Here is a 22,703-nt window from a genome sequence, read left to right on the forward strand (position 1 = left end):
GCCCAGGCAGGTTTGGGCTTTGATACCCGCAGACCCTGCTGGATTTTTAATGTCCGATCATACTTCACGTTGCCCAACTAAGTTCAAATAGCCTTTGTACGTTTTTTTCCACCACGGATATCTGCTTTCATCAGAGGTGTTCGGACTTGCAACACATTCGGAAGCAGGTCTGTTTCAAATACAGTCCAAACGCTGACACGAACCCGCAAAAAGGTGAAAAAAGAAGAGTTTGTTTGAGCGCATCTAGGAAATGAACAGATTTGATGCATAAGCTGCGATCATGACTTTAAGCTAGAAGATGGCCGCAGAGAGTAACAAAGTTTTAAATTCCGGACTGCACCTTTGAACTACTACTTTCGATTTTAATAGGATACACATTCAATACCAGTACTGTGTCAGTATCACAAGACAAAAAACAACTGAAGGTTGTGTACCAAACACACCCATTTAAAATTTGAAAGATTTTTCTATATTGAGGACATAGATGATGGTATTTTTCAAGTTTATTAATCTAGAAAAAAACAGAAATCTTTCCTTCTACTACTGTATTGCTACATTGTCATGACAAACCAAAACATGTAAAAATGGCTTCTGAAGAAACAGTTAATTGGATGGCAGAAGAAAAGAGTACATTTTCTAACATGCTGGTGATACTGCAGAACAGAGTAGTTTGTTTAGCTTAATATGACAGAAAATAACAATTGATTTATATAAGCAGACATAACAATTTTGCTCATTACAATGAAAACAAGCTAAAAACAATAGTAAAAGAAATAAAAGAAAAAAAACAATTTTGTCCCATTGGCAGGTAGTTAAAAAAGAGGCCAAAATACATTTGTCCAGAGGACGACAAAAAAACAAACATGCACAAACCACTTTGGGTTGTTAGTCAGAGCAACAACAAACCTATTACCAAAAGTGATTCATAGTACAGAAAATGTGGTATGTGTATGCATTTCACCCAGACTTAAAAGTAATACTAGTAATTCATGGGTGGGTGTTGGATCTCAGGGGTGTCAAACTTATTTTAGCACAGGGGCCACGCAGTAGAAAAAAACATTCCCTCTGGGCCTGGACTAGTATAATAGAGAGAAATGCAGAAAGAAAAGGAGGTGGGGAAAGGGGAGAGAGAGAGAAGAGAGTGAGAGAAAAAGGAGAAAGAGTGAGTGAGAGGGAGAGCAAAAGACAGGAAGAGAAATAGCGCAGGAAAGAGAGGGAGAACGATGAAAATAAAAAAGAGAACAAGGGAGAACAAGAGAATGAGAATAAGCTAGAGAAAAAGAAAAAAAGAGAAAGACAAAAGAAGAAAGAGAAAAGATAGGATTAAAAGAGAGATGGAGAGAGAGAAAAACAGAGAGAAAGAGAACAAAAGGAGAGACACAGAGAGAAAGAAGTACAAAAGAGAGAGAAAAAAAGAGCGAGAGAGAATAAGAAAGAGAAAAAAAGCAGAGAGACAAAGAGACACAAAGAGAGTGAGAAAGAGATCAAAGAGAGAAAGACAATAAAACAAGGGAGAGACAGAGAGAGAAAGAGAGCAATAGAGGGAGAGGGAGAGAATGAGAAATAAATACGAATCACAGCATCTTTGTGAATGCTGCCTCGCTTTGGCAACATATGCATATTTCAACCCGCAACTTGTTTTTCTCTTGCACTTTTCACATGAATATCTCGCGGGCCAAATTCAATCCCTTGGTTTGGCTGGCCTTTTCTGGCCCGTGGGCTGCATATTTTACACCCCTGTTATATATGATGTGAACATATGAATCCATATAGCCCTTACATATTGAAGTAGTAGTACACCACAGGGGGGCTTATAATAAAACACATTAAAAGCTGAGGCTGCAGGAAATTCAAAACGATGCCTACATCATGAGAGGCACAAAGAAGCAACAAAAATCGTTATTTCCAATAAAATGTCAGACAAAAAAATATATACTATATTGAGGTACAGGACTCCTAAAAATGAACGGAAGCATATTGAGAGGTAAAATTTTAGTTTTTTTTCATTTCTTAAAAAAAGTTTGAACTTTAAAAAAAACAACCTAGAGTTTGAATCACATAAAAGAGCATAAAACGGTAATCACGCATAGCAGCAATTCAAATTCAAGTCCACCCCATATGTTAAAATAAAAAAATAAGTTATTCATTTTATGCCAAAAAATTAAAAACATACCTTGTTGACGACTTTCTGCACAGAAAATATATGTTGACGTACGGGCAAATGAACTGTCTTCTGTGTTTTACCATGTAAAAGATTTACAGAAATAATTACGAATTAAGAAATGGCACGTCATGTGTGCAAACGTCATTGTAAATTACTATGTCAAATGTACTTTCTACTCCCATGTAGCATCAAAGCACGAGTTAATCATATACCCAAATACCACGTTAAGATTCTAATACTTATTAAATCAAATTGCCGTGTACATTACAGATTACGCGGTAGACTTAAATATAGCACGTTAAACTAAGAGTTCCCAAACTGGAACACGCTTCTACCTTCAAGCCTCGGTTAAGGCCATTCCCAGTTTGTGAAACAATACATGAATCCTCAAGTAATTATGAAGTAATGGCGTCGGGTCTCTTTAGTGAAGTACTGCATTTCGTGGGTGTGCCCTCTGCTTTGAGCTGCACATCCACTAGTGTGAAGATGGAAATGACCTGTGGAGAAAAACAACGTTTCACAAAACCTCCAGGAATTCGCAAAATCAACGCTGCACAATCATTTTACAGTGGCTTAGAAAAGTATTGCCAGAATTCCCCCGTTTTTTTACTACATCCATTTCCCCCTCAACTCTTCCCACTCCCTGATGAACAAAAACAACCCGGGGCATGATGCTGCCACCAAAATGTTTGACAGTGGGCATGGTGTGTTCAGGGTAGGGTGCAGTGTTATTCTTATGAAAAATGTAACACTAGAAGGATCTTATACATTTGACTATAAAGGATTTTATACGATTGAATACAAGTTACATTTATTGAGTGCAATGAAGATTTTTCACCGAGTAGGCTTAAGTTCAATGAGCAGTGAAAGTTCAGGGCACCCTGGTAGAAAATATTGTTTACAGGAATTGCAGGAACGGGACATGAGGCTGATAAGATAGTCAGCACATCAGACGACGCAGAAAGGCCCTGATGACGGAGGACGGCAGGGATTGTTTGAGAAAGGCTCCCCGCTGTTTTGAGTTTTCCAGACATCGCGGCGAGGTGGTGGAGCTTACGTTTGGCTTCATTGGCACGCCCGTGGGAGGAGCCGGCACACCAACTTGCGGAAAAGACGTGGGCCGAGAGGAGAAGCTAGAGAACTTGAAGAGAGGGTTTCCCAGAGACTCCATCGATACTAATTTGACTAATTCGGCCATATTTGATTGAGTTCGATTGTTAATGAAATTAAATCTGCCCCCGTGTGAAAATGTTGGCTTTTGTCGTTCTTCTTTGCCATCAAGAAAAGAGCGCGGATTGTTGGGTGAATGTAGGTTGTGTTTGGTTAATGGAGTCAGATAACTAATTCGAACAATTTGGTAAACGATACATTTTAGTATTTAATTCCCACTTCAGCCCAAAAAGTTCAACTTTGGTCTCCTCTGACCAGAGCACCTCGATCCATATTTTGTTTGTGTCTCCCATGTGGCTTCTTGCAAACACCAAAGAGGCATTTTTACGGTATTCTTTTTTTCTTGCCACTCTTCCCACAAACGGTAGTGTTATGCAGAGTACGACTAATAGTTGTCTTAAGCTGTATATGCCTACAGGTCAAGTGTTAATGGGTTTCGTGGTTGCTTTCTCCTTGTTCTGGCTGAAATTTTAGAGGGATGCCCAGGTGTTGGTAGGTTTGCAGTGGATTTTTGCTCCCTCCATTTTTATATAATTGCTTGCACAGTGCTTTGGGAGATGTGCAAATATTGCAAACTCTTCTTGTATCCTATTCCTGCTTTGAAATTTTCCCACAAATTTATCTTGGACCATGTTGTGTTCTTTTATCTTCATAAAGCAGTCTGATCTAAAGTGTCTCCTATCACAGACCAAGTGATTACATGTGAAATAATAAACCTGGTACTAAAGTGTCAATAATTTTACATGTAAGTCTTACCGAAGCATAAGGAGCACCCCAAGCCAAACTATGAAAAAAAACTTTAAAAAAAAAAATACGGTATATGTTGCAAATATCTAAAAAATATATAAATAACTAAAAGTTTATACTTCGTGGTTTCTGACTATTGCAAAACTTTTTGGGAACACAACCTCCACGGAAAATACTACTACTTTATAAGGGGCACTTTCAACTCTTTGGCCAATTTAGGGTTTTGGGGTGCATGTTATAGTCCAGAAAATACAGTATGAATCAGCTTTAGGGAAACTACGGCCCGCAAGCCACGTGCCGCTAAGCAGGCTTTCTCATTCGGCCTGCCAAACCATCCATTTTCTGTGCCGCTTATCCTTACCGAGGTCGCGGGTGGTGCAAGTGCCCAGGGCAGCTATCTTCGTGGGCTGGGACACCCTGAACTGGTTGCCAGCCAGTCACAAGGCACAAAGACAGACAACTTACTCACTCGTTCACATCTCGGGACAATTTGGCCCGGCCAATTAACCTGACATGCAGGTTTTTGGAGTGTGGGAGGTGAGCCCAGAGGAAACTCTCGCAATCATGGGGAGAATATGCAAACTTCGCAAAGGGAGGATGGTAGCTGGATTTGAATCCATGACCTCAGAAGTGTACAATCATGCCGCCCAAACCAATAAAGGTAAAAATATACCGGTAATAAGAAATTTTATATCTATATATATATATATATATATATATATATATATATATATATATGTCTATATATATAGATATATATAAAATAATAAATGAGGTAATACTAACAAATGATGTTTTTTGGTGCAAACGTTGTACCCATTATCCTTCCTGTAGAAATACTACATAAATACTACAAAAATGAAACTACAACAATACTACATTAATAGTTACTCAAGTGTTAAAAAAGGGACTCGATTTTAACAATTTGCTTTAACTGAAAGCGTTTCAAAACCAATGTGATGAAACAAATCTATTTAAAGACAAATATTAAGAGAAATATAAAATAATGTATGTAGTTATATTTATTAATGAATTATAAATGTAAAAGGTGTCCCGGATTGGCCCTTTGGCCAAATTCTTAACCCATAGCGGCCAGCCATGCCAAATACTTTCCCCACCTCTGGTATGAATAATTTAAAAAAAAAGGTCTCACCTGCTCAAGTGGAAGTTCCTCAGGGTCCTCTACGCTCCACAGGAGAGTCAGCTCAGACTTCTTCCCAACTTTGCGATGATGGAATGAGGCCAGTCCAGTGACACACTGATGGTCACAAAAAATAGTCAATGTTCATGTAAGCTTTCATAACTAAGGATCCACTGAGGGGGGCGATGACCGTAATTTGGAGCCGATATCAATTTGCTGTAAAGGCTTAAGGACTGGCGCAAGTCATTATTAACAATGCAAAAACACACACAATATTTGTTGAAAACTCAAATTAAACGTTATTAGCGCTCTGAAACCTTTTATAGTAAGTCTAATCGAATTTCAACACAACTAACATGACTATTAAGTGTGGTATTTCTCTGTAGTCTCCCATAGCCACACAAAACAATATGTTTAAAGTTTGTCTTACTTTGCAAACAGAAGTCAGATTTTAAATTGAATTCGAACATTTGCTAACACGGAGAAATCCAATAAAACCAGGGTCTCATTCACAATGGTTCTCTGGTTACAGCGATCAGTGAACAACTAAGTACAATAACCATGCTTTACAACAAGGCTACTACAGCACATCATATAAAGCCTCCTTGTGTACAACTAGTCGTGGTCGTAAATATAGCGTTTATCTACATTGTGTCACTTCCAGTGCGGGTAACGTTTGCAGGTACAGGAAAGTCATTGTATAGACAAGAATCGTTTTTTGTTTTAATCTCGTTAATCAATATCTATTGGTCAACATATTGGACAGACTACAATGTGGACACTTGTACAATCGGAAACAGAGTGCTTAGAAGCATAAGAAAATTGGAGTTCGCGTCCATGTGAAGGGGAGTGAGACACCGGTACTGTCTGCTTCCGTGTGCGCGTCGCTGCAGGTTGACGACATTTCCTCGACATTTCAGACGAGGGTAGTCACAAAGGGGGGTGGAGAGGAAAAAAGACAGTAAATTAAAAATATTCGCAAATATGGAAATTAGTAGCCCTAACTCTCACTCCAGACTGCAATTTGTGACAGCGCACAGTGCTGAGTGGGCTTCCACCCCGCTCGCTTATCGGGTGGGTAGCGTCAGAGACAAAAGGCAGGAAAGGAATAGAAAAGTTCGTCACTGCTGTTGCTTGGTGCTATGTTTAAAAATCTGCTTGATCAGCCTATAATATGCCGATACAGATATACGCCAAATTCCCAAATATTGGTGCCGATAATCTGTCGACCTCTAGTATAGAATAGAATAGAATATACCTTTATTGTCATTGTTACGACGTTCATTTCCAAAAATATGTAAGATCTGTTCCAGTCATCAACCGTTCTGAGCGGCTAGCAGTCCATTGATTGTTAATACTTGCCATCATTAAAAGTGAAAGATGGTACTTGAATATTAGCTATAGTAAAGCTGCATCGAATGTAAATGCGGAAAATATGTGTATGTAGGAGCAGAATGGATTACCTTGCAGTGGATGCGTTTCAGTACTCCGTAGCGCAGAACCAAAACATCGAAGGACTGATCCAACACAGCTATCACCATTGCTTCTGAGTCAATTGGGCCACATTCCTGTTGATTAATGAATGAATGAATGAATAAATATACAAGTAGAATAAATTGGAGGGCTTCTTTTAGTGCATGGAAAAATGTTTTCAAAAAGGTCAAAATGCAAATGGATAGAAACACACAAAAAACAATATATTAAATGACATATAATAAATATGTGCATACTAAATGATTCAAATGAATAATACATGTAGAAACAATTGTAATAAACACTCTAAGGCGGGGGTGAGCAAACTTTTTGAGTCGGAATCAGCATTGGGTTTAAAAAAATTACGCCAACCGCCTGTGCCTGGAGAACCATCTAATTTTGTATTTATCAATAATTATACATGCAGACATCTACATGATATTTGCTTTTAAATAAATTTGTTTTATCAAATTGGTTTCGAAACACCCAGAATTAGAGCAACATAATATATACCCTCCCTGTTTTAATTACTAAGATATTTTTTGTCGTATTTTACAAACTTGTTTTTACAGTCATATAATTGTAGATTTTTTTTCTAGTACTATTGTAATATTCCAAAGCATTTCTGCAGTAGTATTTTAAGAGTATTACTGTTGTTGTATTTTTGAAGTATTTTGCCTTAATTGGAAAGGTCCCCTGTTCGAGACCAGGTGGAAACATAAGTTGGCCTGGAGATGGATGGGCGCCACCAGGCAGTACTTGACCAAGACATGCTTCAGGAAATAGTGCCCCTAACGACGCTAGTGGTTACGGGATCCAACCAACCAACCATATACTGTATGTTGTCGATTATATTTTAACCATTTCTTTCAACAGGCCGGATTAAAAAGCCTGCTGGACCACGTGTAGCCCCCGGGTGGTAGTTTGTCCACCCCAGCTAAAACAAAAAAGTTCAATACCATAAGGCACAAAATACAACGAGATCTCGCGGCATTAAAACAGTTCAGAAAATCTCGCTCCTGCTTTTTTTTTTCTTTGGGAATATTTATTCCGATACACTGTCAAGAAAATGGTCAACGTAACACTTCTTAGTGTTAAGAATAACCACTATTTTTTTTTAAAATGCTACCATTAGCAGCACTCTCGCTGCACTTAACACCGTCCAACTAAACTCGAGCTTTTTTAGACTGCTCTTTTCGGACAAAAAATAGTAATATAGACATGTGAGTAAATAATTTAAATACATTTAGAATGAGATACTAACATTAGTATAAAATAAGCAGAGAAATGTCACTCAACTAAACTGTAATAACGATAAGGTCAATAAGGGTTTAAAAATTATTATTTTGGGGGTAAATGTTTGCCTACCTTTACAAACATCCCAAAAAAGAGCTCAGAACTCAGCTCCTGTACTCTTCTGGATGCAGTCTTCTTCTCATTGCAACGTGAGGTCTGTTTTTGGACTTCCTCTGTTGACAATCCTAAACTGGGACCACAGTCTTGATGAAAACACAAAAAGCAGAACAAAATTAAAAAGCTGGAAAGAAAAAAAATATATATATCCCCTTGAAATCTATACAGACATTAACTATGTATTATAACACAATATCGATACTGCAGCCCAGAGATACTGACACTGTGTGATTCGACACCAGCAAGAATCATCCATCCAGTGCTTTTAAACTGGTGGGTCGGAAACTAAAAGGTGGTCGCAGGCCTTTGGCTTGACAAATATAATGCTGAGAGGAGCTTCTTTTTCATAGCCAAATTCAAACACTTTTTAATGACTTTTAAGGTCAATTTTACTATTACAAAAAAACATCCATTGTGAACCATGTATTTTGCAAAGTTCTAATATACACTTTTGATGCAAATTGAGACACAGTGTTGACATCTTTTTTGGTGTTGGCAAAAAAGCACAGTATTAAGTTGCTTACATTTACAGTTACCGGAAGTTATTTCCATTACAATTTACCACTGGGAAACGCCACCTTAATTTTTTGTCCATAATAATGCGTAATCCTTGCACTCATACATATTTCATTATGCCCTGTTTAGGTGTAGCATGCACCTGTCTTCCTGAGCATGAGCCATAAGGGGCGATGACACTTCATAGGACAATGCCATACAAACAAACATTTTCAAGCACCTGTAGGAACCATTTCTACTATTTGTTTTAAACTGCACAATCCTTTCAGTCAATACGTTTGTGAAGTAGAATTATTTTCATGGTTTGGGACGTAGCTTGTAATTAGGGTGCTATAGTGGATCCTGGAATCAGACCTGTAGAGAACCTTTGGTTTACAGTATTTTCTTGATCTCAAATCCAAATTGGCTATAACATGAATTATAATTTTAAGGATTCTGGTTCCTTGAGTTTATTCTGTTTACAACTTCAATCATAATACTGCATCTCTAAATTTTGGGAATTGTCAACCCATAAAGCTTTTTCTTTTTTCTTATTGTTTGATAGAGCAGCAGAGACTGAAAGTGACTATTTGGATATAAGTATCTAAGATCGCGGGTGAAATTTGAAAATTAGAGACTGGTTAATAACAATCGCGAGTAAACCGAGGGTGGTGATGTTTTTGCTGGAATCTAAGTATGTATATCTTAATTTTTTGTCTATGTGTCTGTCCACCTAGGTGGAGGAGTTACGGGTTTAGATATAACCAGCATCTTTCACAGTCACTCAGGTAAGTTAGCCAAAATATGAAAAATGCCAGTAAAGCGGACTCGGCACTGTTGGTTTTGTTGACTTAGCATATTTTTCTCAGATATTCCACTCCATAAGGCCAGAACGACATTGAATATCAACATTATCTTTGCCAGACAATCATGTAGGTTATTCCAGATGTGAAAACTGCCAAAAAAGCTGACTTGGTGTTTTTGCTGACCCTGCAATTTTCCCATAAAGAAGATCTATTCTTCCAGACCAGAAAAGGGAAAAGCCACCCAATTATTGTTTTCCGCCTCAACGCGGGTGATGTTATAATGGTGCAGTCATTTCAGTTTTTGGGCTGACATAAATTTCGGATAGGAATACCCCAAAACCGCGTCTTTAAAGCATTTACTTAGTGAGTATGCCAGCAGTCGGTGCACAATGATGTCCGCGTAGCGTCTGATGGGTGACGTAAAATGAGTGTAAAGAGGAACATTCAAGGCGTAATGCATAAAAAGTGTTTCCTCTTTTAGTACACCTGTACAGAAGTATACGGCCATCTAGAAAACACAAAAGAGTTCAGTGAACAGTGTTATAGTTAAAATGACTCACACACAGAGATAATACCAGCTCCAAAAAAAGTTCGTTATGAGAAAATGCTAGCAGCGAAACAGATGCTTACCTGCATAGTTCTGGAGCACATGTGGGTGAGGACTTCTTTCCGGGCAATGGAATATTCATCGTTACCAAGAATGGAAAGAAGACTTTTCTACAAGTTTGGGAAAACCCACATGGAAAAAGAATTACATTCTGTTAGCTTTCAAATGGCAACCATTTTCTGTATTATTGCGATAAATACAAACATTCAAGGTTCCAGCGGAAGAAAGGTCAATGTCAATGCCCAGCTGGTCACACAATTCTTTTAGCTCATCCACCATTTTGGCTTTGGGGGGAGGGTGTCGTCTCAGCAAGGCTAACTCGGGGAAATGGTTGTAAATATGGTGGGCTGTGGCAATGTTAGCCAGTAACATGAACTCTTCAACCAACCTAAGAACGGGGACAAAGGATGCTAAAATAGGACTCCAATATTGAAACATCATGCAAAACTGAGATCAAATACAAAAATAACCGATACAGAATTACACTTTGCAATCCAGAGATATGATTAGACAGCAGTAGCAATACTTACTTGTTACTATCTTTGTATTGGTAGGTGTAGCAGCCTCGGGGCATCATGGTTTCTTTGTCCAACACAAACGACAGTTTCAGCTGAGACAAAGACCAAAAAATGTTAAAGGGACACTGTGTAATATTTGACCACTAGATGTCACTCTATTGTGGGGGGTCTTCAACATGACACCCGCAGGAAGCACTTAAGACCACATAAGTAGCTTGCAGACTGGTTGTGAAAAATAAGATGGGTCATCGGGATTTTACTAGGAAATTTGATTTATAACTGGGATGATTTTTAGTGCTAGAGGCTAGTTTCTAGCCTCTAATATATACAACCTGATGATGACAGTAATAACTAAGGAATTACATGTTATTTTAGAAAAGCATATCAAACTGCTAGCCCTTGACGGTAACGAGTAACAAAAAAGTAGCTCTTATCTTCAAAAAGGTTGGCAACCTCTGGTGTTGTGCAAACATAAATTGAAAAATAAAAGGCACAAGGAAGATTACAAACTACAAAGACTCCCTTTAAGTGGTTGGGTGAAATGAAAATGAAGAAAAAAACGGTCAAACCACATCAAGTATTTTCACTTTCACTATTAGGTAGAGAGAACTAACTTGGTCCAGTCTGAGCGCTCCTCCAGAGAAGCGCTGAGCCCGAAGCGCCTTGGCAATGGAATGCAGGTTCAGGACCGCTTGATGGATCACCTCAATGCCGTGATTTGGGTCCACAGGAGGAAGCTCTTCGGGAGCAAACATCTTCTCAGGGGCCTCAATCATACTCTGAGCGTGGTCATAACTTAACTTGACGCACGAGCGGATCACCGAGCGGCCAAACCACTCACTCATAATCTGTTCACAGAGACACAAGACACGATGAGATGCAGTTTGAAAAATAAATCATACTTGCACTCACATTTAACATCATGCTCTCACACAAGCACAACAATACTCTCATACAAACACAGTAGAGGTGAGATCTTGGGCCCGTGCCTGAACCCGAATTTCACATCGTCTATATGAAAGTGTAGGAGTGCAAGAGTGAGGGTATGGTGTTATATGTGAGAGAAAGTATGATTTTCCTATAATAGGAAACAATTCTGGTCTAGAAACTGCGGGTGAGTGAGTACAGTTTGGATTTTCCTTCTAATAGTCAACCGCAGGGGTCAGGAATCTTAATATGGATTTGTCCCTCTAATAGTCAACTGCAGGGGTCTGGAACCATATTGTTCCCTGCACTCAAAAAAAAAAAATCTTGTGATTCTTCTATGAACAGACCTTTCCTTCAGGTGTAATTTTCCAGATGACAGAAAAGGTAAGCCTGTCAACAAGAGGGTTCAGGCTACATAGTTCCTCACACAGCAGCCTTGGCAACATAGGGATGACCTGGAGAGTGACAAACACACCCGTGATGAAAAGCAACCAAACTGTTAGAATGAAATCATTTTGATTTGACTCACCTTTTGGACAAGATAAACACTTGTGGCTCGCTGGCTGGCAATTTTATCTAAGGCGTTGCCCTCCTCCACAAAATAGCTCACATCGGCAATGTGCACCCCCACCTCATAGTTGCCTGTTTTGAATGCAAACATGCCTTAGCAGAAATCTACTGAGAGAAGTCTTCGAAGTATGCATTAATACCACACGAGCCATTATTTTTCAAGTAAAAGTGCAGATTACCATCTGGAAGCTTTTTACAGGATAAAGCGTCATCCAGATCTCTAGCTGTCGTTGGGTCAATTGTGAAGATGCACTCCTTCCTAAATAGGAGTGAACAATTATTCCTTGAGAGATCAATGAATGCGCCAACTAAACATAACCTTGGAGTTACTGCCAGTCAAGAGCAGGAGTGCAACAATTACCGTAGTTGAGGTTGTCGACAAAAATAAAAAATAGAAATATCCATTATCTGCACCGCTTATCCTCAGTAGGGTCGCGGGGGTGCTGGAGCCCATCCCAGTTATCTTCAGGCAGTGGGCAGGGGACACCCTGAACTGGTTGCCAGCCAGTCGCAGGGCACACAGAGACAGACAACTCACTCGCTCATTCACACCTAGGGACAATTTTTGACCGGCCAATTAACCTGACATGCATGCTTTTGGAACGTGGGAGGAAACCGGAGTGCCCGGAGGAAACGCACGCAAGCACCGGGATGCAAACTCCGCACAGGAAGGTTGGTAGCTGGATTTGAACCCATGACCTCAGAACTGTGCCGCACATGCGCTAACCACCGGTCCGCCGTGCTGCCCATAATGGAAATAGTCGACAAATAATTCAATTGTCGAATATTGTCGCCACACACGTTTTTCCAACAGAGTGAGGCATCGCTAAATGAATGTAATATTTGCTGAGAGCAAATTAATGTGCAAGAGTGTCTCTGTCTCAAGCGGTAACCAACAGTATTGACGGTGTCAGTATCAAGAACGCATACCAAAACCTTCTCAAATTTGGGAAGATATTAGCCTAAACACAGCAAACAAAAAGACTACAGACTTTTCATATCATGGCAGTACCTTGTTGATACGTGAACAGTTGACTATAACAGAGTCTGACTCGCTTTGGTAAGATTCAGGTAACATTCAAGCCAATGTGGTTTTTCATAGATGCATTATACATTTTTATGGTACCAGAGCGACAGAATTTTTTTGCTTGTATTATTCCTGAACAAACGCAACTTTTTTCACTTAATAAAAAAAATTTGTGAAGTTTATGGTGGTTAATTACCGTATTTTAGCAATGTTTGATTAGTTAACGATTACTGCCTTTCCTATTTTCTCAACTTCGGTTGAAACAGTTATCAGACACGGATTGAGGCAGTCAAACCGCCATTGATGACAGAGGAAAAGGCATTTAATTTAGTCTCAACATCACACCATTTTTACTCAAGGTACCAAGTTGTCTCGCCTTTTTTATTTTGAAGGCGCACGTGATTGGTTAGTCATTGTGCAACATTGTTTTGGCTGAACTCATTCCCATAATGCTTCATTACATTTGTTGTAATTACGTTTATGTTAACTCATGAGAATGAGTTCATCCAAAACAATGTTGTACAACAATTGACCAATTACGTGCACCTTCAAGATAAGAAAAAGGCGACACAGCGTGGTGCAATAAGTAAATAAAGTGTGATGATGAGATAAAATCGAATGCCTTTTTCTTGTCAACGAGATCACAAGTGGTCGAGTGATTGCACAACTCATTATTTGTTGTTTTCAATATGTTTATTGTTATTATTACTCGTGTTGTAGAGGCCCGGAAAGCAAGAATATTGTCAGACATTTAACTGGTGGTACAGAAAAGGTTGCAGACCCCTGCCTTAAATGATAAGAATCCAAGTGAAGGGCCTGGGAACCTTTTTAAAACAAAGAGCCATAATACCAAAATTGTACTATTTTGGTTTGAGAGCCAGAAAACCACCAAACCTGCTGTCACATTTTTCAGCGCAGTTTATTTTACTGTGTGGTGTTAGATGATTTGATAAAATTTATGAAATAATAATAATGCCAGAGTCTGTGTCCCATTACCAACAAATTTACCACTTTAAACTTGTCGCCCTCTCACAGTTACTAAAGATCATCGAGGCTTATTTTGACCAATCTTTTTTGGGTTAAAAATGGTTTTCGAATAAGGCGCAAGCAGGATTCTTTCGTAAAAATGTCACAAAAAACTGCTAACGAAAAGTACACAGATGTATTTACATTCAGCGTAGTGGGCGTGTGTGTGAGAGAAGTGAACGTGCTATGTGTGCAGAGATCTGCCCTACCGCTCATCAATCAAAATTGCTCTGTGTGCTTGGCTGGCGTTTTGGGGTGTTACGGTTTGTCTTGTGGGTTTGTATCATACAATATCTCAACAGTGAACATACATTATTTATGAGCTTCTATATAAAGGATTCCTTAGCGACGTAATGCCAAAACGGGTTTTGTTGGTGTGACACGTTGACTGTGAACTCTAGTTGAGACTTTGCTCTTTATCTACTGGACCAAAACATTCATGTTACAAGCGTTGCTTCGGCCATGCACGCATCAAACTTGACATAGCGCATATTGATATAGGAACGCTTCATAGGAAATTAGTGTACACAGCATTTTATTGCCGAGCCATATGAAGTCATGAAAAGAGCCATATCTGGTTTACTGGCCCTAGGTTTCAGACACCTACCCCAGTGTTCATTTTATTTTTATTTTATTTTGAAAAGTGATGGGTCTTGCATGCTCAAAAATCTAGAGGTCCCAACAGAGATTTATGGGTCCCCAAAATTTAGTGTTATCGAGGTTTAAATTGTAATTCGGTGAGAAATATATAATAAAAATCTATATATTCATTCAGTTTTCATCATCAAAATATTCATTCATTGTCTGCATCAAATTATTGTTGGTAATATACCGATTAAAGGAATAACCACAAACCTGTCTTTTTTTCATTTTCTCCTTTTATACTTCCTTTTTTTCTTAACTTCTTTATACAATATCATAATTCGTAATATAATGCATCAAAGCAAGTGAGCCGTTTGAGAGCCGGCTCTCTTTAATGAGTTGAGCCGAGAAAGCCTGTTCTCTAAAAAGAGACGGACTTTTCACTACACAACTCGAGATCGGCGTGCAGACGAAAACTCGAACCGCGAGACCAAAACAACATCTGCCGGATCTGCCTGAGGAAAAGTTTGGATTGCGGCAAATCTTTGATTAAAAAAAAATGTAATCGGGTAATAATGACATTTTTGTGTCAAAAAAGCTGCGTCCCGGGGACGCACGTTGATTTGAGACTATGCGTCCCCAGCAAAAATGATGCGTTTAGGACGCAGGGACACGGGCAAACAAGAACACTGCTACCCTAGTTCAAAACTCCCACCTCAAGTCTTTTCTCTTGGCCATCTCTTCAGTTGGAATGGTCCAAGGCACATTCTTAGGCAAGCAACCAATCACGTCATCTGAAAACTCCGAAAAATCCACATCATATTCTATCAGAATGCCTTCCGTTTCGGGCTCTATTTCCCCAGCTTGGCCCAGCGTCTTTGCCAGTCGACTGTAGAAACAGACAGCAATCAAAAGTCGCAAACTTGAGAATTAATGAGCAGTCAGCTGCCGTCATATTCACCCTTCTGCAAAGTTGCTGTCGGGCGGACAGCTTGTGATGCGGCAGATGAAAAGTGTGTGTGCGTAATCGTCAGGGCGGGAGCTGAAATCTTCTGGACAATCAGATAGGGGGACATTAATCCTTGGCACGCGGTGGTCCACCGGGGAGAACATGGCAAAAGGCTTATCGGGCAGAAATTTCAGGGAACCCGTCACAGCCCTTGAATGCTTCTTTTCAAGTATGTACACCACCTGGTATATTGATAATGACAAAGGTGTCATTAGTGGTTCAGGCCACTTTTATGACAAGTTGATAACAAATAAAAATGAACAAAAAAATTAAAGGAGAAAGTCTACTTTGCCAGTCATTTGTAGTACTTCATCATTGGATGGGTTGCAAGAGATTTCCTTATGGTCTGTAAAAAATAAGAACACCATGAAACATTTAATACAAAGTACTGTATTTACCGCACTATAAAGCGCAACAGATTATTGGGTGCATCGGATTATAGGGAGCATCCCCATAAAATAGTCTTTTGTCGTATACTTTTCATACATAAGACACTGGACTATTGGGCACATGAAATTGACACTTCAGTAAACGCTACTTTGTGTATTTGTGTAGAGCCGTTGGTATTTATCAGGTGTTTCCAACGTGGTATCCGCGGGGACCAGGGTGCCCCCTAAGGACAGCTGAAGTCCCTGCGGACCTGTTCTGAAAATATCTCACACGTGCTGGGTCATTATGATTTTCAAGAAAAATTTTTTTTTTTGGGGCGGGTTGACTGGTTAAGCTTGTAATAAAAACTTAGTCATAAGATTATATGTTATTTGAGAAACACATATCAAACTGGGTGCTCTTTGCGCTAATTAGTAACAAAAAGTAACTCTCAGCTTGAATAAGGTTGGAGCCCCTTATTATATATCAATGCAAAGATTGATTAGCCGATAAGTGTTGCTGTCCAAAATCACAAAACATTGTATGGAAGGGGAATCAAACCAGAGTAGTGACGATGAGAGTGCAACACTTTACCACTAGACCGCCACTGGTGCAAATGAAGAGCAAAAACCCTTAAAGCTTATTTCATTATCAAACTATTATTATTCAGGGTGCCAGAAACAATGATTTGCAGACTGCATTCTGATAGTCTGTCCACTTCTTCACCTGTGTATCAATAATGCTGCGATGTAATATGTATACAATTATAAAAACCTTTCATAGTATTTTGTTAAAATACTGTGTTTTCTCTATTACCGTATTTTCCGCACTATAAGGCGCACTGGGTTATAGGGCGCACCCCGAAAAAATAGTTTTTGGTCCAATTTTTGACATAGATAAGACGCACCGAATTATAAGGCGCTACAATGGGAACGTGGACAAAACAGTCAGATAGTTAAGTCCAACTTATTACCCCCTTAACATTCCCAAAGCTTGCAAAGACGCAAATACGTGTCGAGAACACGTGCGGATGCGGTGTCCGTACGATGTCACTCAAATGCATCGTTCCATCATTCGGAAGATTCAAGTCTTGGGATTCAAGAAATGCCAACCATTCCTGAGTTTTTTATTTTCTTTTTCGCTCGCAACTTTACTGTGCATATGACAATAAACACTTGGAATTGAGTTTAATTTAAAAATAGACACTCCATTCCATCCATTATCTGCACCGCTTATCACAGAAACATCGAGTTCAGTCTGAAACAAGATACAGGGACAATATAAAACCCGAAGTAGCTCACCGAAGTCGTTGTGTTCATAATAATGTGCAGCCAATGTCCTCTTATATCCGTGAGGGTAGTAAATCCAGGAGAATAAAATAATTTCAAATACAGAATAGAAAAAAATGCTTTCTCTATGCCGTCAGCCACGTGCCATAAACATTCATCTTTTTTGGCCAATTGCAGGCTTTGTGTTGCCGTTTAAGCCAATGCCAGCCTGTAAATGATAAAAAGGATCCGCCTCTTGACCTCCAAATAACTTTAGCCAATAGTGATCGATTCAAATGATGATTGACACATTGGTTAGCCAATGAAACGCCGGTAAATAAATCCCAGCATACACCGTTGTTTTGGCCAATTGCAGGCTTTGTGTTGCCGTTTAAGCCAATGCCAGCCTGTAAATGATAAAAAGGATCCGCCCCTTGACCTCCGAATAACTTTAGCCAATAGTGATCAATTCAAATGATGATTGACACATTGGTTAGCCAATGAAACGCCGGTAAATAAATCCCAGCATACACCGCGTACTACTTGGCGTTCGGGGGAAAATCGAGTCGGCGGCTGCAAGTTAGATGGAAAACTTTGCAATTTTAAAATTGATCCATAAATAAGGCGCACTGTATTATAAGGCGCAAGGTCAGCTTTTGAAAAAAATAAAGGCTTTAAGGTGCGCCTTATAGTGCGGAAAATACGGTATTTAACATTTGGTGGTGAAGAATTGGATAGACTCTTTAACCTTTCAGAATGCACTATGCAAATCCGTGTTTCTGGCACCGAGAGCAAAAGTAGTGTGGTCAATGACTTCAGCTCTAATGTTTTATTGCATGTTTCCTGTATCACTGGTGGTCTAGTAGAAAGTGTTGGCGTTCTCACCGCCACTCCTCCGGTTCAACTCCCATCGCTTGCAATCTTTTGCGATTTTGGTCAGCGATGTTAATCGATGAATCAATCATTGCACAAGTATGATGTACTGGCGTAAAACCTCGTATGGTAATACATATATAATTTACGTATGCATTACCAATCTTACTGTCCCTGTCCTGCGGTATACATGTTTTAGAAAAACTTGGTTAACTTTTCACTGACCACGTGTACATGAAAGAAAGGGCTGAGTTCTGACCTTTTCTTGTGAGCTGACCTTCCATGCTAACTTGCGATGCCTGCACCAAATCCTTCTCGGCTGTTTGGTTTCCCTTACGGGTTTCGGAATCACTAACCCCTTCAAAGTCAGTGTCAGACCTCACAACCTGCGGAGGAAACGTTTAGATCAGTTACACTACCGTTCAAATGTTTGGGATCGCTTAGGAATTGCTTTATGTTTGAAGGAAAAAAAACAGTTTTTACCGATGAACATAACATTAAACTAATCAGAAATACATCGTTAACATGGCAACTGACTATTTTAGCTGTGAAAGTCTGGTTTTAAATGCAATATCTGCATAGCTGTATTGAGGCCCATTTCCATTCCCCAGCACTCCAGAGTTCAAATCGGAAAATAAGTTTGCTAATTGCGTTAGAAGGCTAATAGATGAATAAAAATCTCTTTTGCAATAATATAAGACGAGGTTAAAACAGTTGAGCAGGTTAGAGGAGCTATCAAAATGACCTTTCTTTGAGCTAGCCGAGTATCTGGAGCATCATATTTGTAGGTGTGATTAAACTTTCAGAATAAAAATCACATTAGTGTAAAACCCCACAGTCTATTCTTGTTCTAAAAATGAAGGCTATTCCATGCAAAAGATTGCCAAGACACTATAAATCTCCGACAATGGTGTGTACAATTTTCTTCAGAGAACACCACAAAGTGGGAGCAGTTCCTCAACTAGCAGCTTGGTTAAATAGTAGCCGCAAAACACCAATGTCAACATCTACAGTAGAGGCAACTACGAGATAATGGACTTCAAGGCGGGGAAAATTTCATATCAGAGATTGACCAACAATAGGATAAGCTTAATATGGGCAAAAGAACAACAACTCATTTGATAAATAAAAGTGTGACATTTTCATTGGAAAGACAAAACTGTCTGTGTGGCTCCAAACATTGTATATCAATATCAATACTAACAATATAAAAATTGACAATTAGATGACTTGAGTTCTACTGTAGCATGAAGTTTGAAATATGGAATTACAAATGGAATACCTTCCAATATTCTCTTGGTAAGATTTGCACCACCACTATGTCTCCATTTAAGGCCCTGTTACGTGCAATTACGCCATTTAAGAATATATCCCGTGTGTCATCCTGCGAAAAAAGAAGAACGTTTTGTTTTACACAACAAGTACTGCTATGTTTACATTATTAGCCAAAGGAAAAAAAATTGCGCTTGAAGGGACACTGTGTAATATTTGACCAGTAGATGTCGCTTTATTGTGCAGTGGAACCAAAAATGAGTGCTACAAATAACAAGGAAGAATACAAACAGGGGAAACACAAAGTGATCACACTGAGCCATTTTCCTCCATATTTTTTAGTCAAGAAGTTTTTTGGAGCGATGGGTTCCCTTTGCAATTATATAGCAGACAATCATGGCAGTTCCATCAAGGTGAGCCTCATGTTAGAGAAAATAAATAAGCATTTCTTGACCTATGAGTATTTCAAAAGTGCACGTTTGTATGATAGTTCATGTATTTATGTTTATTATTCAAAGCAATTGTTGTTTAAATGAAGGAGGCAACACATAATACACGATGTCCCTTTAGGTTGGCATCATTTTAGCAAGAATAACTCACAGGAGATGGGATGAAAGCATCACGGTAGTTCTTTGGATTAATTCGCAATTGTCCCTGAGGGGGAAAAAACACAATTCGCTTTAAAAAAAAAATTGAAAAATGAATCAGTTCACACGCTATTACCAGTATACCAGGACAACAAACTGGGAAAAAGCAGGACACAAGGTTAGATTGTGTTCAACACATTTAAATAATTTGCAAAAAAAAATTTCATAATTTAAAAGTCCCCCCTAAGAAAAAGTACCTGAATAAGTTCTCCTCTTTTAAGACGGTGAGAAACCTCTTCAAATGTCATATAGGGTTCAAACACTTGTTTCCTTGACCCTCTGCCTACTTTGTTCTTATTCTTGTCAGCAGGCGAGCTGGCACTGGAAGCTATACACAATGTGAAAGCATTTCAAATTAGTAAAAAATGTTCTCAAACATCCATCTATCCATCCATCCATTGTCTTTCGCTTTAACAGGGAACCCCAGACGTCCCTATCCCCAGCCACTTCATCCAGCTCATCCGACATGATCCCGGGGCGTTCCCAGGCCAGCCTAGGGACACAGTCTCTCCAGCGGGTCCTGCGTCGCCCCCGGGGCCTCCTGCCGTTAGGAGGTGCCCAGAACACCTCCCGAGGGAGGCTTCCATGAGGCATCCTGATCAGATGCCCGAGCCACCTCAACTGGCTCCTCTCAATGCGGAGGAGCAGTGGCTCTACATAGAGTCCCTCCAAGATGACTGAGCTTCTCACCTTATCTCTAAGGGAGAGGAGCCCAGCCACCCTTTCAGTTTTCAGCCACTTGTATCCGGGATGGTGTTCTTATGGTCATAACCCACAGTTCATGACCATAGGTAAGGGTAGGAACATAGATCGACCGGTAGATCAAGAGCCTTCTCTTTCGGCTCAGTCCCTCTTCACCACGACGGACCGGTACAGGGTCCGAATGACGGCAGACGCTGCACCGACCCGTCTGTCGAGCTCTCGTGTTCTCAAGCATGCATTTGTATAATGGGACATGTACCTGTGGGCTTTTGGAGTTTGTTAAAATCAGGAGCGGTATGGGAACCGTAACTGTCGCCAGCACATTTAGATGAGCCAGCATTCAGCTTGAACTCATCTAGTTCTCTGTGCTCATTTATTTTCCTCGCATTTTTTCTGTCCTCTTGTTCTGGGTTACTTTGGACATTGTCGTTGCTGCCATTTTGGAAGTGGTTTTCCTTGAGGGTGTCTTTATTTTTCTTCCGCTGTCGCTTCTTTGAGTCATTTGGGCCAAAGGAACTTAGCTCCTCTCCTGACTCAATATCCCCGTCTTGACTAGTAGTGGTATCCCTTCTCTGTGCCTTCCTGTGCATTTTAGACACACAGGGCTTCTTCTCTTGCTCATGTTGTGCATTCTGAATGCTCAACTTTCCCATATACAATGACAGGGAAGTCTCATCTTCTTTGGCTTTTAAGGGAGAATGGGAAAAGTCTCTGGAACCCGACAGATTATTTGGCATGAGGTCCTTTTTTTCTTTGGGTATGTGCAACTTGTCACTCTGAGGTTGAAGCAATGTGTTGGGTCCAATAGCTTTGATAGGAGACTCCTTGGCGTATTCCACCAAAAACCTCGTGAAGGTTCTGCTGCGATGCTGGCTCAGAAGTCTTGCATAGGCATCTTTGCGACAAGGAGCTTTGTTTGAATCACTTTGACTGCCTTTCGCCTCTCGTTTTGGGTTGGCCCGCTTAGATTGCTGAGAAGAATCCATGAGCATAAAATCACTGAATACGAAAGAGAACGTGGATTAGAATTGTCCTTAATGGCATTGATAACAACGTAATAAACATTATTTACAGCAAAATTCATACCTGTCAACCTGTACGGTTTTGCCGTACAAGGTACGTTTTTTATGCATTTTAAGAAGAGTACAACGTACAAGGAAATCTGTACGGAAAAACGCCAATTTGCCAATGATGGGTATCATCCGGTACACACAGACTATCAAGAAACGACAAATTAATCAATTCAAAGGAGTTCGCCGCGGAAGCCTCTATCGCGGTATCGTTTTTTTCGTTGCAAACGAAGCGAGCGGTTTGATGCTACTGTGCGCATGTGTCTGCCGTCTGGGGTTTTCCCATCATGCATGATTACGGAAAAAATATGGTGTATTTTGTACGGGAAAATAGGACAGTTCGTACGGGCATGGAGCCGTGGAGGTTGACAGGTATTAAAATTTGACATGGCACTCCAGCATAAACACGCTATGAAAGCGTATTGTAAGACAAAAAGTAATTTCAGGGTGAATAGTCAAAACATTTCAAATGGTAGTGTTTGGAAACTGCCATAAATTGTAAGTGTATAAGAACTAACAACCAACAGCAGCACGCTGGTAGTTCACGATACGACAAATATCAATTTCTCTTAGTTTTGTATGTTATTTACAAAAGCACATCAGTTGAAAGATTAAATAAAGGCAATGAAATAAGGAAAAAAACAGTATTATTGAGTTCCACGCATTTAACCCACGATATTACGTTACATACCAGGGAGTTATCTTCCTCTCCTTGTGAATCCCGGCGTAAGAATGAATGTCCGCCACCTACTGTTTGGGAGTACGTATCGTAATTATTCATAAAAAAAAACACAGCTTTTTCTATACGTTTTTTTAAAGACGGGACT

General features: G+C 39.7%; 1 protein-coding gene across 2 annotated transcripts; it reads right to left on the reverse strand.

Moving 5' to 3' along the window:
* Positions 1-488: 488 nt before the first annotated feature.
* Positions 489-22,596, reverse strand: dis3l2 (DIS3 like 3'-5' exoribonuclease 2). 2 transcript variants are annotated; one of them, XM_088334701.1, is made up of 21 exons: positions 22,568-22,596; positions 21,066-21,805; positions 20,302-20,432; positions 20,058-20,111; positions 19,468-19,569; positions 18,445-18,571; positions 15,963-16,021; positions 15,628-15,857; positions 15,382-15,555; positions 12,211-12,290; positions 11,991-12,103; positions 11,809-11,916; positions 11,149-11,382; positions 10,547-10,626; positions 10,221-10,404; positions 10,040-10,126; positions 9,770-9,917; positions 8,064-8,194; positions 6,686-6,790; positions 5,235-5,339; positions 489-2,661 (listed from the first exon to the last, which is right to left on the reverse strand). In XM_088334701.1, exons 2-21 carry the CDS (start codon positions 21,796-21,798, stop codon positions 2,560-2,562), a joined length of 3,087 nt encoding a protein of 1,028 aa, XP_088190827.1. In that variant the 5' UTR covers positions 21,799-21,805; positions 22,568-22,596; the 3' UTR covers positions 489-2,559. The 2 variants fall into 2 exon arrangements, with proteins under 2 accessions (XP_088190827.1, XP_088190818.1); XM_088334692.1 differs by lacking the exon at positions 22,568-22,596 and adding an exon at positions 21,893-22,132.
* Between the last annotated feature and the right edge of the window lie 107 nt (positions 22,597-22,703).

This window comes from Urocampus carinirostris, chromosome 1, assembly GCF_059441175.1.
Source record: "Urocampus carinirostris isolate Australia breed hairy pipefish chromosome 1, RoL_Ucar_1.0, whole genome shotgun sequence".
NCBI classification, from domain to species: domain Eukaryota; kingdom Metazoa; phylum Chordata; class Actinopteri; order Syngnathiformes; family Syngnathidae; genus Urocampus; species Urocampus carinirostris.